This window comes from Salmo salar, chromosome ssa22 (genome assembly GCF_905237065.1).
Source record: "Salmo salar chromosome ssa22, Ssal_v3.1, whole genome shotgun sequence".
In the NCBI taxonomy this organism is placed as follows: domain Eukaryota; kingdom Metazoa; phylum Chordata; class Actinopteri; order Salmoniformes; family Salmonidae; genus Salmo; species Salmo salar.
In genome coordinates this window covers 33,320,112-33,336,008 of record NC_059463.1, presented here as the reverse complement: position 1 = coordinate 33,336,008, position 15,897 = coordinate 33,320,112, and the positions used below count along the sequence as shown (strand labels likewise).

The following is a 15,897-nucleotide window of genomic DNA, read 5'->3' as shown; positions in this document are numbered from 1 at the left end:
AAGGTCAAGGGGCCTGAATACTTTCCGAATGCACTGTATTACTTTGCGTTCTCAAGTCTACCTTTCCGACACTCGCAAGCCGTTACTACCAGAACAGTTTACTTTACAAACATTCTGACAAACATTGGGATTTGCCACATAATATGGATCTTGAAAGGGAATTTTATGCATTTCGAAACTTTTTTCAGTGGATGAAGGCGTTTTTGCCATGTCACCGGGTGTTATTCATCAACTTCCACAAGAAACAAAAGTCATAAAATAATCAAATATTTACAATCTCTTCATTATTTTATAGTCCGAGTTAAATTCTCTCTCATCAACAACGTTTTTTGTTGTTGTGATTATTGTATTTTTTTTTTTTAATGTTATTACATACAGGTTAACATTGCAAATTACGCAAATGTTCCAAATATCCGTCTGTGAGTTCGGTAGGTTTCATATGAAATACAGCCTGTTTTCACAGTAGCCTAAAGAGAACAGATTTAAAACTCTACTCAGAAACGCATTCTTCCAACTGCGCTTTCATTTACAACAAGTCAGTAAACCAATCAATCTCAAAAGCCGCAGTGAGTGACAGTTCTTTTATATCTCAACGTGACAGCGCTATCTTTTTACTACCATGCGCGCCACATGGCAGTTGTAGTCCAAGACCAAAAGTTACATATTCCTTTCAGGATGTGGTGTCCTCTCAAGAACTGCATTTACCATAATGGAGCCAACTGTTTTCATGCTGTCCCCGGGTGTGTGTTTGTGTTGTGTTAGCAGGCAGCCTGCTATTACTTGACAGGCGAGCAAGCATCACTTTATTTCAATCACATCTCTCTGACAAATAGGCAGCACTGAAGACATTGCGGGAAAATTGCGTAGCCACTTTAGGTAAGCTTTTAAAAAAACTCCATGACAATGTATGTGCATTAATTTATCAATGTTGTTCATTTATTCCATGATAACAAAAGTATGACTTGCTGACTTGACAAATGCTTAATCATTTAGGCTCCAAATCAAATTGGTTTACTAGGCGTTAATTTCAAGCTACCATGGCAACATTTATTCAATCTAGTTAGGCCTATTGGTAACACAAGCATAATATTAACTAAATGATCATCTTTTGAAATGTATGAGGTTATGTTAATTTTAAGGGGACAGTTCAGCCCAAATTGGAGCATTTATCAATGAAGCAAAGCTACTATAGCCTATGCCATGTCATAATACGTTATAACTTTATCTTTTAGATGAATTATTTTTGTAAAAGTTTGTTTATTAATCCCTTAGGCTGTCTGAGGTGTAATCTACTTTTAAATGAAGCAAACATGTCAATTACCTAGTAACTACAGTGACAGGTTAAGATGTGTAGACAAAACAATAATGTACGATAACAATGTTGAATAATCTTTGGGTGATCACAGCAACATCAAGACAACAACAAAAATCCTGTAGGCCCATATTCCATACTTCACTATCATCGTTGCTTGGCTGCTGGCTCAGTTCTCTCACACTCTCTGGAGTCCTGCTTGTTTTAGTATTTTCAGAAACGATTCTGGCATGGACATTGAACGCTCATTTCACAACACTATGAAATCTAATATTTGCTCCTGTCCATCAACTACACTCGAAGAGATTTTGCCATTCATCAGAATGTTACCAAGAATAGCTTTAGGCCCTTGACCTCAATCCATGACATTGCAAAATATGACGCCACTGCCTGTAGGCCTCCAATTGGAGATAAAACACACCAGCTGATGTACATCTACCACCTCTACTTTTTATTGTATTTAAGATCAGCTTTAAAACCATAAACTGGATTGAAGGCTTTTAACCAGTGCAATGAAAGGGTCAATATGTAGGTAAGTAGGCTAAAGGCTAAGGTATGCCTACATCCAAAGATTTCCAATCTGAATAGTAGCTTTCAAGTAATATTGTAATTTAGGCTTACTACAAGCATGTTACTTTTAAACAATACAAAACTATGGAATAGTGTAAACCAAATACCCTTTAAAGCAGATCCCACAGTAGAAGTAAAATGGCAACATTGCTGTTTTTCCTTCATCCATAGCTTGTTTTATGGCCTTAATCTCAAGCATACTCGTGGTGTTATTTGTTATGAACATTGGGACATATGCGTGTCTGTTACAGTGATCACATCACATTCCTAAACTTGTACCGCTATCATTTTTCATCAGCTGTTCTCCACTGGACTGGAACACATTTCACATTTCTACATCATGTTTTAGTCCCTACAGAGCTCCTAATTGCCATGGAAAAGCAGTCCAAGGTGGAATTTCGGAATGTGGGACAGATGTATTTCCCCCAAAGTAGAGTGGAGTGCCACTACAGCCTTACCTCTCATTATCACTGGACCAACAAGGACTGGATAGGCCTCTTCAAGGTGTAGTAACATTCACAACCTACCTTTCTTCCTGCAAATAGTACATTTCACTCCTCTTATAGGGATCACCAGATTTTCCTGTTTGACATTTTTAGAAAAACAGCCAGAGTGATCACTATAAAGGTATTTTAACAGCATTAGTAGGCTATTGGAAAGATTACGTTCTACATTTTTAATTAATCACTAAGCGTTTGTGCATTGTACTGTTTTGATGTTTAAAACAAAAGAACACTTCCAAAAAATCACAACGGTAGCTAATTATTGATATGAACAATATGGAGAACTGCCAATGTCTCACTCAGGCTGGCTGGTCATCAGTGAAAGAGTACACCACTTTTGCATGGGCACTCACTCCTGAGGGGTACACAGAAGGAAATAATGCCAACTGCTGTGTACATTTCCAAGGTAAGAATGCATCCATCATGTCAGATTAGAACAGGAATGAGAAGTACCTTTTAAGGCTGGGTTTACCAGCAAATTAGCATAACATTTTTTGTCAACTAGTCAAACCCCTTGATGTAGCATACAATTGACTTAAAATTGGTAAATATTATACTCAACCCATTTGATCCGTTTTTGGGGAAGAAAATATGGTAAACCAAACAAGTGAAGAAAGAAAAATCAATACCCCTACTCCATATCTCCTCCCTGTCCACAGCCTCTTACCTGCCCCGCCCCAGTGCGGTGGAGTACCAGTTTGTCTATGTGGATCAGAGAGGCGAGGTGTGTGCCCGCAGTCGCCAGTTCACCTTCTGCATTTCCAGGCCTCTGGATGAGCTGGAGACATTGACAGAGGAGCGGGACGAGGATGAGGAGGGCGGAGAGGGGGACGGGGACGACCTGCTCCTGGTGGTGCCCAGAGCTCAACTCCTGCAGGTGGGGATGTGTGGATGTACAATAGCTCAGTTTCACTTAACTTCTTTATAAATGTGTCATACTCATGTTGTTATTTGTCCAACATGAGTACAGTTTGTGGGTACAATTAATGCACACATGAGGGCAGTCTATGTTAATAGTTTGGTTCCTTGAGGTTACTCCATACAAGTTGAGGGTTTAACAATTCATGTTTTGATCATTTCCCTTTGAAAATAGTAGTTGCACGCGGGAGCGTGGCGCAGCAGTAGTGCTGAAATCTATCAAGCACAAAGCTGATGTTGGCATGGGTTCGAATCCCACTTCAACTACCACGTTCCACCTGTTCTCACCTATAAATTCTGTGTCCCACTCCTACATTTCAACCACTCCTACATTTCAACCACTCCTACATTTCAACCACTCCTACATTTCAACCTGTCTGAAAATAATCCAACATGTGAGGAGATTGGAGCTCACGGTCCCTTTTTAAAAAAAGAAAAAAATGAAAATTGTTGCACTGCTCTCAAGCCTTCTTTCATGGACCCCTTGGTCTTCTCCCTTTCTCTCTATCTCTTTCTCTTACTCTCTCTTTCTCTGTTACAATCAGACTCGGCTGGATGAATGCCTTAGGGAACAGGCTGATTCAAAACAGGCCCGGGAGGAGGCAGAGAGGGAGAAGGAGAGAGAGGAAGAAAGGAGCAAAAGGGCGAAGGAAGAGTGGGAGAGAGAGAGGGAGGGGATGAATGAGGAGATCTCTGAGTTGAGGGACAACCTGAGACGGAGCTGCGACAGGATGGAGAAAGTGGAGGGGAAACAAAAGGTATGACAGTATATGTACACTGGGTAATTGGATGATAGATCAGCAGGCAGTAACTGGTACAGTAGACACAGAGCTTAGAGTAAAATATTTCCTTATACTCCAGGTGTGCCTATTCTACATGTTGTAAATAAATGGATCTGGATTGTCTACAACTACTTATAAGCTTAAATATATCTTGTTTATATAGCCATAAACCCTTTCATCGCTATTCTTCTCTCCCCCCAACACTGGAAGGATATGCAGTCCTCTCAAGAAACCTTGTCTACTCTATTGGATGAGAAAGCTGAGCGCCTGCAGCGAATCAGAGAGCTGGAAGATGACATCATGGTTCTAATTCAGAGAGGGAAGGAGACAGAAGCTGAACTTGAAAGGTATCTAAGTGTTTGTGAAAAAAAAAAACTTTGACTCTGTCTTTTTTATTTTCTCTCGCTTTGCGGGTCAACCGCTTTGTTTTGTTTTGACCCACAGGATGAAGGAGAGAGTGAAAAAGATGTCCACTCAATTGAGGGATGAAGAAGAGGAGAGAAATAATCTGCAGGTAAACAATAGTGTATAGTTTCCCTCTCGTGCAGTAATACCGCTAGTTGAAATCCCTACATAGCCTACTCAGCCCTAACGTTGGTACTTGTGGAAGTGTGCCAGGACAGCAGATCTCTGGAGCCAGGCCAGATCTAACGACAGGTGTCAGCTCCTAGTACCCAGTGAACTGAACATTGGGTGTCAGCTCCTAGTACCCAGTGAACTGAACATTGGGTGTCAGCTCCTAGTACCCAGTGACCTCAACAATGGGAAGAAGATGATTAGCCATTTAACTTAACACAAGTTTATAGAAATCCACATAAAAAACATACTAACATCTCCCCTTATCCCCCAGGTGGAGAATGGGGCTGTGCTGACTGAGCTGAGGGCGATGCAAAAGCGTTTAGAGGCCAGCGAACGCGGGGCAGAAGGTCTGAGGCAGGAGCTGAGTGAGATGGGGGCTCAGCAGGGCCACAGCCACGCTGAACTGCACCAAGCCAGGCTGCAGGCCGCCCAGCTCACCCTGCAGCAGTCTGAGGCCGACCTGGCCCTGAGGGAGGGACGCGCCCACTGGGCCCAGGAGAGAGAGGCCTTCAAACAAGCAGCAGAGGTTAATGCAGTGGTTACTGGATAGGGAAGCACTACAATTCACAGCACAACCTCCAATACAAACATATACAGCACAAAGCAGAGGTGGGGGTAACCCCGTAATACAGAATTGGTGCAGCAGAACAGAGGGATAATGCAAGATCAAAAGCTGAGTAATTTGCTGATTCCTATTAGCCCAGTCCAGATTGACTGGCACCTGCTTTTTTCACTCAAGGTTAATGCATAGCACTAAGATTAATTCAAACAGCCCCTTTCTGAGCCCTATTTCTGGAGCAAGCAAAAGTTTCCTACTCCATTGAGGATTATAGCGTAATAAGGCTCCAACTCGTCTCTGTTTCACAGATCCTGAGCATATGAGGCAATAGAGCTTAGCCTATGCGGATGAGACAACCACCTATTTCAGTTAGCATACTGCCAATCATTTCTGTATTCATGAATCTTGTGTATGTGTATCCTTTCCTTGCGTAGCTTGATAAAGAGAGGGTGCAGAAGTTAAACCGTGAGGTGCAGCGGAAGGAGCAGTGGCTCCAAGAGGAGAGGATGGAGAGGCAGAAACTAGAAGTGGAGCTTGGAAAAGAGAAGGATTGCAACAGGGTAAATATAGTCAAATGTACTGCAATAGGTAGGCTATATTTCAGCATACACAAACACATAGACCATATACAACTATTGGTACACGAAAACATACATGTCTAAATATAACTGCCATCACCATCGTGTCACTAATCTGTGCCCTCATCGGACATTCAGATCAGATCGGATTTCGGGAAACTGTTTGCTGAACCCCAATAAAAAAAACATCCTCGGCTAACGCAAACGCAAACAGACACAAATAGATATGCCAGCAGCCTGGCATCAACACCCATTCATCACACACTGCTCCCCACAGTGAGTCACACAAGGCTGTAAGTCACACTTACCCCACCGGCCATCTCTTAACACACCAGTGCCCCCTGCAGGTGCTGCTGAGCGATGCCCGCAGGGAGGTGCAGGAACTGAAGGCCAGAATGAGAATGAACCAGAAGGAGAGAGAGCAGCAGAAGATGGAGAGACAGGCAAGGATCAGGCTATTTGCTGTTTATGTTTCCATATCTGTGCTTGTCTTGCCCTGTAATGGTTGCTGTGTACACATTGAAATACACACAGGACCTGCTGGACTACATGCATCAGTTGGAGCAGAGACTGGAGGTGGCTACAGACAATAAGTGGAATGAAGTGGCTCTCTACTACTCAACCAGTGAGTGATACTAACACCATAGAGGCTACTGTACAGACCCAATGCCAGGCAATCACAGTGCCCATTCCAGTCATATACAGTATAGTACAGACGTCGTCCCATTCTTGGATGCTCATGACATCATATTTAAAAGACACCATGTCTTCCTTTGCAGCTCGTGGCGCTGACACCCCATCTCAGGATGAGAAACCCTCTTCTGAGGATGAGATGCCTGCATCTCCACTACCCTACCGGATACCCAGACTACCCTACTGGAGTGACGCCCTGGAACGCTCCTCTCACCGTAGTGTGAAGTGTCTCCAGACTGAGACGGTAGGCCACCATATCACAGCCAACGTCAAACTAAATACCACCAAAACACAGAGAATACGTAATGGAAACAGCTAAATATAAGACTATAGCACATCCGAACACAGACCAAACATTTTAATATCAACAAAACATACTGACATCAAATCAGTTAAAATCACCATATCAATATCCCTTAAATTGTTTTATTGTGTGTGTGTTTGTGTGTGTGTTTGTGTATGTCTGTGTGTTCTATCAATCTGGACTAAGGATGAGGAAGAGCAGAACAAGACCAGTAAGGATGAAGACAAACCACTGATTCTGCCAGACCTCACCAACCCCATCCTAAGGTGACCCTTCTGGCCTTCGGCCCAAACACTCCACCATTTCCAACCTAACCAATTTCTAAGCTGATACACAGTGCTGACTGCTGTTAAAACTACCCTGTTCCTTTCCTTTTCTTGTGTTATATTATTTAAAGCACTGCAGCAGTGCCAATGAATTAAAGAACAGCGGGAATATGAGCATCTGTAAAATGATAATGATTTTCCCCCCCAAAACTAATGTGAGTGTTATAGAGGTAATGCATCAGCTGGAGTAGACCAGTGGGAGTAGAGCCACACAGGAAGGGATGGCGAGAGGGGGAAATAAAGACCAGTGGGAGTAGAGCCACACAGGAAGGGATGGCGAGAGGGGGAAATAAAGACCAGTGGAAGTAGAGCCACACAGGAAGGGATGGCGAGAGGGGGAAATAAAGACCAGTGGAAGTAGAGCCACACAGGAAGGGATGGCGAGAGGGGGAAATAAAGACCAGTGGAAGTAGAGCCACACAGGAAGGGATGGCGAGAGGGGGAAATAAAGACCAGTGGAAGTAGAGCCACACAGGAAGGGATGGCGAGAGGGGGAAATAAAGACCAGTGGAAGTAGAGCCACACAGGAAGGGATGGCGAGAGGGGGAAATAAAGACCAGTGCTGCCTAGAAGCAGTGTGGGGATGATCTATCACTAGTCACACAGTGTTCAGTATTCACCACATCATCACTCATTTTCTCTCTCTCTCTCTCTCTCTAACCATTATAACTATTATGCCCTTTCCCTCTCTCTTTCATGCAAGCATTGTGGGAGAAAGGTAGACTTGCTGAAGGAAAGAAAAATAGAAATACATTAGCTAGCGAAAGAGGAGACTGGCAGCTGGCCCTGAGTGGAGATAACAGGTGGCCATACATCCCCAAGTAGGAACCACGCAACGGCCAGGCAAGCTGAATGTATGGCCATGACTAAATATATGCCAAGCGTAAGCATGCAATGCAGGCATTATTTTCATATCCATATGAGGAGAGTATAGCCATCAATATGCTAGAGCTAAAAGCAGATATGGGCGTTATCCATTGGGTTAAAAGAAAAAGGTGGCAGAACGCATAGGGGTTTTTACTTCATTTACATAAAGGATGGACCTATGTATTGTATATGCATAAAAGCAGAGCCGGGGCCCAAGGAAGGGAGTTGTTGTCCGCGGACCGGCTCGGCTTTATTACTCTGTATTAAAGTCTATATTGAATTTACAAGTTCTTGTAAGAAGTGTTATTCTTAAGACAATTTTCCACGACAGCATCCATCCATCCACAGAGCATCATCCATCTAACTATTTCTCTCTCTTCTCTTTATCTTCCTCTTTTATAGTGAGCTTTCTGACTGCTCCCCCTTGTGGTAACAGCAATGAAGACAGAGGACAAGTTGCTTGATAGTTTACAATGTAGGCCCTACATTATGGTTGGCTACAGTCAGCCATGCAGTTTTTCTCTTAGCTTTTTTTTTTTTTTTTTACATTATATTAGTGGTTTGGTTAAGATTCAATGTTGGAAATGAAAAGATGTTTTGCGTGAAAGGTGACTATTGTGTCATGTTCACATGAGCACAGTGTCAGCGGATGTTTGCATAGAAATGGAACAGTGGTTTATTAGGCCATGCAACTTAGCAGATGCTAGCTGTAGACCTACATTTGAAATGAGAGGTTTCTTATTGAAAAATGTGTCTATTTGAAAATGTTACTATTTTTATCTAGGTATGCATTTTATCTAGGTGCTATAACTAGCCCGATTTGGGAGTAGGCTTTAAAAATGTTTATAGATTTGTAAAAGTGTTCACAGGAGTTATAGAATGAACAAGTTGTGTCTATTGGTTATCTAGTATTCTTTTATTTAATGATTTATCCATTTGACTGCGAAGTTTACTTTCTGAGTGCTTCACACTGTGTGGAGTAGTTTCTGTAATAAAACACTACCTGTTTATTGATTGATGCTTGTCTCCTGTGATTTTTATGAGGTACCGTTAAGACAAACCGTTCATACACTTTATCACAGAATGGCTGGACGGAGTGGAAGATCAGGTAGGTGGCTAACTGTCTGCTCCTCTGCCTCTGGTCCTCTGACAATTTCTACTCTTCGTCTATTACTATTCTCCAATACTCTCAACCAGTAACCTACTTTTTGCAGTATTCATCTCTACATTCACTTTCCTCAACCTCCTTTGACACTTAAACATCTGCATTCTGAAACTCACCTCTTCCCCCATGTTGCCCCCCCCATGTTGCCCCCCCTCCGCCACCTGAATCTGGGATGGAGGAAAAGAGCTAATTATAAAATCAATGGTCTAATACAGCCTTCTCTGAGTCTGAAACATGGTCTGGAGAATCTAAGTCGCTCTGTGCCAAAACCCAAACAGTAGAGCTACCACCTCTTTGAGAATCACACCACCTCTCAACTATAGCATGGCATATCACACCAGCACTCTACAACAAGTCCATCCCTTCTTTCCTAATCTGTTCCTTTTCATTCACTCTCGGTTTATATTATGTTTGTCTATCTTAAGGTCCATCTGGGGCTCATGAAGATCCCTGGCTGCTATCTACTATAACGAATTTAGAAGGCTTTCCTGAGTGTCTCTTGATGATGTATGTTCCAAAATGCCTTTACTCCCTGATGTATCTGACAATACTGTTGTCATATTAATTTGCACCCAAGGGTAAGATGGGGTAAGCCCCCCCCTCCACACCCCTTTCTCTGCACAGTTGTATCTCAGATCAGTCATACTCCAGGCAGCCAAAGGCAGATCAAATCTAAATAAAGACAGAAACGCATAAAAAGGGGGAATAAAATATACTGCTCAGCTACCTTAAATCCTCCACCCCATCCTGCGTTCCCATGGAAACGTGCCTCAGCGCAGTGGAATATACGAGGTCGTTTAAAGCTTCCTTGTAAAACAGTGGATAATGTATGGACCCTGTTTTAATCCTTGCACCGCTTTATCGATCTCTGTTTAATGAAAGTTTATTATAGAAATCATTTAATTAGCAGTACTATCCCAATTTATTGCATTATTCTCTCTCCCTATTACACAAAATGAACATGCTGACAAAACACATCCATCATTGAAGGGAGAAGTGTGCGTGCGCTCGTGTAATGCATGCAAAGATTGTGCCAACTTTCAAGAGTAGAGTGAGCATCTTCGCAAAAACACAGTAGTGCCTATCCCCCAATCTAACCAAATCAGTAGGTATTCAGTTCCTCTACACTAGAAAGCAAAATGAAGCATGGATGCACTGCCAATAGCTATTAGGCTAGATGATTAAGGCCATACTGTGGTAAGGCCCAGGGTGTAAGGACAGACGCTGGGAGACGAGAAGCAAGTACAGGGAGTGAATATTTAATAAATAACCAACATAAAACGAAACAAGGATAGCGTCTGGACAGGGGAAACAAAACTACATTAATGCTGACGCAGGGATGAAACAAGGATAGCGTCTGGACAGGGGAAACAAAACTACATTAATGCTGACACAGGGATGAAACTGAGGAATAGACAGATATAGGGGAGGCAATAAATCAGTGATGGAGTCCAGGTGAGTCCAATGAAGTGCTGATGCGTGTAACGATGGTGACAGGTGTGTGTAATGATGGCCCGCCGAGCGCCAGAGAGGGAGAGCAGGAGCAGGCATGACACAGGGTTGGTTATGTTATATAGGCCTAGGACTGTTACTGCAGATATGGTGATGGAGACATTAGGTGACATTACAAACTAAAATAGGTAAAGGTCTTAATCTAGAGGTCAAGAGAGAGAAAGAAAAAGAGAGCAACAACTGCACTTCCTGTCAACATCATTTAGTTGACTCCATTGCAGCAGCAATCTGCAAATGCACATTACTTTCTATGAATCTGAGTCTGTCTGAATCCATAGTTACTTGAAGAATATTTATTTGAAAGTCATGTAACTCCTCATTGTCCCTGTTTGACTAATTACACATGGGTGGAAGTGTCTGAGCAAGATTACCTATGGGCTATCGAAGGTTTTGTAGTAGGTTCATTTAAACGTTTTTTTTTCAATATCATAGAGTTAACTTTGCAGCAAAACAAAGGTAGGCTATAGGTAGGCTATTTCACAATGTAACTTAGATACTAGCTAGGCTACTTACTAGCTCTCGAGAACCCAAAGGCGTAGTATACCCACCCCTTGAGTTCTCAACTGAAGGTATGGACTACAGCTGGATCAATGAACTACAATCCAGACACTCTGTTTTAATGTTTACAAAAAATATTAAAACGATATGGTTTTGGAAACCTTTGGAACTTAACTTTCATAAAAGCGAGAAATAATCTTTCAAATAGAAAATATACACATACTGTGCGCAGTTTAGCAAAGTTGCACCTAGCTGTTTTCACACACTGCCTGGGCTATGACACATCCTCTCACCTTGCGCATTGGACCATGACACATCCTCTCACCTTGCGCATTGGGCAATGACACATCCTCTCACCTTGCGCATTGGACCATTCCATTCCACATTTCTGGCTGGATCGCATGTGTTTCTGAAAATACAGCCAGGTGCAACTTTCTTAAACTGCGTACAGTAAGTGTATCTTTTGTATTTGACTTTTTATTTTTGCTCATATGAAAGTTAAGTTCCAAATGTTTCAATAACTGTATAGAGTGTGAGGTGTACAGTATTAGCGTTTAGACAGAGCATTTGGGCAGCCTTTGGGCATTTCCAGCACAAGGCCTAAAGTAATAGACCTACCTACTGGTAAACTGAAATCTTTAATAAACTGTTCAAACATTGAAATTAATTGAATTAATAACTGTAAAAGTCAAACATATCAAGAAATAGGGCAAACAGATCAAATTGTTACGAGAACACAACTTCAAGCCTGCTTCAAGCTACCTCATGAGACAGAAAGTGCACAAACCGTTAAGGTTGAGATTGGATTGATGCGAGTGCGCGGTAGTTGTGAAAGGCGGTCAAGATGGGGGAAGTGGATGCCAGGGTTGAATCGAGCAGGACGTTGAGCGAAGCTGCTGAGGATGAACAGTAGTGTTAAAGAGGAAATTATCTAAAATTGGAGTGAAAGATAGGTCTTCGTGTATGTCGGATAAGGATTTGTTTGTTGTTGGGATGCTTTTGTTGATTTAGGATGCATATCTTGGAGACCCGTTTGCAGTGTCGAAGATGGTGAAGCATGCGCTGGTGGAATCTATCAAAGTGACCAGAAGTGGTCTTATTCTGATTGATTGTGCTTCTGAAGAACAGAGGAAGACTGCAGTGGGCCTCAAAAGAATCCATACAACAGAAGTATCATGCTTTAAACTTCAGAGTGGAGCGCCCATTAAAGGAGTCATCACAGGGGTAACGATGGATGTTAACATTGAATACCTGAAGAGAATTCCAGGAGTGGTTGGTGCCTGGTGAAAAGGAGGAAAGTCTGTCGGTTATGTTGGTTCTGTAAGATTCACAGTAAGAGCTTTCACTCCCAATCCATTGTAGTGTTGTCACGACTTCCGCCGAAGTCGGTCCCTCTCCTTGTTCGGGCGGCGTTCGGCGGTCGACGTCACCGGCCTTCTAGCCATCGCCGATCCACTTTTCATTTTCCATTTGTCTTGTCTTTGTCTTACACACCTGGTTTCAATCCCCCAATTACCTGTTCATTATTTAACCCTCTGTTCCCCCATGTTTGTTTGTGAGTGATTGTTTCTATGTAGGTAGGTCCGTTATTGTGGGCTCTGTTTTTATATTGCATTTATTATATGTTGAGTAAAATACGTTTATTTACTCATATCTGCTGTCCTGCGCCTGACTCCTATACACCAGCTACACATAGACTACCTGACAAGTGTAAACATTTTAAAGGATTTGGCAATGTTTTAGTGTGTGCAGACGGACGGAGTATACTGAAGAACGATGTGTAGAAGGACAATGGTGTTGCAATTGTGTTGGGGATCAAGATCCCGAGTTCCTGGAGTGCCCTGTAAGGATGGAGCTGGAAGTGGCAAAAGTTAGAGTGGTCAATCGGAGGCAATTAAAGGAGTTGAGAAAACAAGTGACGCTAGTGAAGATATGGTAGTGGACATTATTGTAGCGACTGAAAAGTTTTTGTGACATCAAGAGTTTTCATCGGAAGACTTGCAACGGGTACTGGCGCCGGAAAACAGCCCGCCCTCCCAAGCTCCCCTTAAGCCAGCGGATGCTGCTGAGGGGAAGACGGCTCAAAATAATGGCTGGAACGGAGCGAATGGAATGGCATCAAACACATGGAAACTGTGTTTGGTGTATTTGATACCATTCCACCTATTCCACTCCAGCCATTACTACGAGCCCATCCTCCCCAATTAAGGTGCCACCAACCTCCTGTGTCTTGAGCCTGTGTAGGGATCACATTGGTTCCATCTTTTTGGAATCCTGTTTCCATCCTGCACAGTAGGTGGTGGCATGCAGACTAAATTGTGCAAATGCTTACATACCATAGAAGAAGAAGACATGAGTGTGTGTAAAGACATATTTTGGTCTTCAGGAGAAGAAGAAAAAAAATGTTGGGGCGGTTCTTAACTGAATGCATTCAACTGAAACAACAGATTTTAACCTTGTCAGCTCAGGGATTCGATCCAGCAACTTTTCGGGTACTGGCCCAACTCTCTAATCACTAGGCTACCATTACCATTGGAAGCTTTGTAGCTAGATCAATTATAGCCACTTTTCTGAGCTAATATTTAAATGAAACATTTTAGGGTCCATACACAGATTGGCTACACAGTTACACATCCATAGCATGCAGGTATTTTTTATCCTCCACTACACAATAAGCAAGAAAATAGTCAGCTACTACTATGTCACTTGCATTGGCAAATACCCTTACAAAAGAAGATTGCAGTGAGAGTGCAGTATAACTGCAGTGAGAGTGCAGTATAACTGCAGTGAGAGTGCAGTAAAACTGCAGAATGTTGCAAATACTGCATTCAAAATAACGGTCCCTTTTACTGCAGTAATTTTGCAGTGTAACTGCAGTTAATCTGCAATTACTGAGTCCAAAATACCACAGTCAACTGCAGTTACTTCAGTTACTTTTTTGTGAGGGTATCTTCTACCTCTTAAGTTAACGTTACATTACTACAATAAAGAACAATGACAAGTGGTTGACTTACAGTTGAAGTTGGAAGTTTACATACACCTTAGCCAAATACATTTAAACTCAATTCCTGACATTTAATCCTACTAAAAATTCCCTGTGTTAGGTCAGTTAGGATCACCACTTTATTTTAAGAATGTGAAATGTCAGAATAATAGTAGAGAGAATGATTTATTTCAGCTTTTATTTCTTTCATCACATTCCTAGTGGGTCAGAAGCGTGCATACACTCAATTAGTATTTGGTAGCATTGCCTTTAAATTGTTTAACTTGGGGCAAACATTTTGGGTAGCCTTCCACCACCTTCCCACAATAAGTTGGGTGAATTTTGGCCCATTCCTCCTGACAGAGCTGGTGTAACTGAGTCAGGTTTGTGGGCCTCCTTGCTCACGCACACGTTTTCAGTTCTGCCCACAAATCTTCTATAGGATGAGGTCAGGGCTTTGTGATGGCCACTCCAATACCTTGACTTTGTTGTCCTTAAGCCATTTTGCCACAACTTTGGAAGTATGCTTGGGGTCATTGTCCATTTGGAAGACCCATTTGCGACCAAGCTTTAACTTCCTGACTGATGTCATGAGATGTTGCTTCAATATATCCACATAATTTTCCTGCCTCATGATGCCATCTATTTTGTGAAGTGCACCGGTCCCTCCTGCAGAAAAGCACCCCCACAACATGATGCTGCCACCCCCACGTTCACGGTTGGGATGGTATTCTTTGGCTTGCAAGCCTCTCCCTTTTTCCTCCGAACATAACGATGGTCATTATAGCCAAACAGTTCTATATTAGTTTCATCAGACCAGAGGACATTTCTCCAAAAAGTATGATCTTTGTCCCCATGTGCATTTGCAAACCATAGTCTGGCTTTTTTATGGCTGTTTTGGAGCAGACGTGACACACACAGAAATCAGAACCATGGACAGCCACATCATATTTACCTTACTTTGATTGGACTAAATTGTTTTTGGTATCTTTTAGTTGTCAGTGTATTAGACGTTGCATAGGTGATTTGATGATGTTTAAATGTTGTAGTTGAAATGGTCCTAGAATGGTGGAGGCAGCTCCTGTTTTCTATGTGACTTGCGGTAATGCTCAGTGGTTCTAAATCAATAGTTTTTTAGTAGTCTGATTATGACCATTTTTTTGTTATTTAACTAGGCAAGTCAGTTAAGAACAAATTCTTATTACAATGACGGCCTACCCGGGCCAAACTCTTCCCTGACCCGGACGACGCTGGGCCAATTGTGCACCGCCCTATGTAACTCCTGATCACAGCCGGTTGTGATACAGCCCGGGATCGAACCAGGGTCTGTAGTGACACCTCTAGCACTGAGATGCAGTATCTTAGAGCGCTGCGCCACTAGGAGCTTGCTAGCATAACTTCCTTTCTTGGGCAACGATGAGCCAGCTAGTTAACATTAGCCCATGCTGTAGGTCATGTAACTGTTTGTTACATGCAATATTTTTGTGGACTTCACCGGACAGAGGTTGCTCTCCGATTTTGTGATGAAACAAATGTGTGGTTGAATTTATTCTGCCACCGTGTCTTCTTATTACGTAGAAGTCCGTCACTGGCCGCGGGCAGGATTTGGTACTTTAACGCACGCACACATTCATCACTCCTCCCTGCTCCGTTATCAGATAAGTTAACAATGTGGGTCGACACACAAGTTAACGTCTCTATCTTAGTACATACATTTCACACTTACTTCAGTAACCAGTTAGGGTATA

The 15,897-nt window shown here is 42.4% G+C and overlaps 1 protein-coding gene across 1 annotated transcript; it reads left to right on the top strand.

Moving 5' to 3' along the window:
* Positions 1-695: 695 nt before the first annotated feature.
* calcoco1b (calcium binding and coiled-coil domain 1b) lies at positions 696-9,010 on the top strand. The gene is made up of 14 exons (XM_014167337.2): positions 696-876; positions 2,232-2,386; positions 2,689-2,791; positions 3,045-3,262; positions 3,849-4,061; positions 4,296-4,432; positions 4,530-4,599; positions 4,936-5,190; positions 5,658-5,783; positions 6,149-6,244; positions 6,336-6,426; positions 6,581-6,738; positions 6,985-7,064; positions 8,394-9,010. Exons 2-14 carry the CDS (start codon positions 2,255-2,257, stop codon positions 8,422-8,424), a joined length of 1,710 nt encoding a protein of 569 aa, XP_014022812.1. The 5' UTR covers positions 696-876; positions 2,232-2,254; the 3' UTR covers positions 8,425-9,010.
* Positions 9,011-15,897: the final 6,887 nt, after the last annotated feature.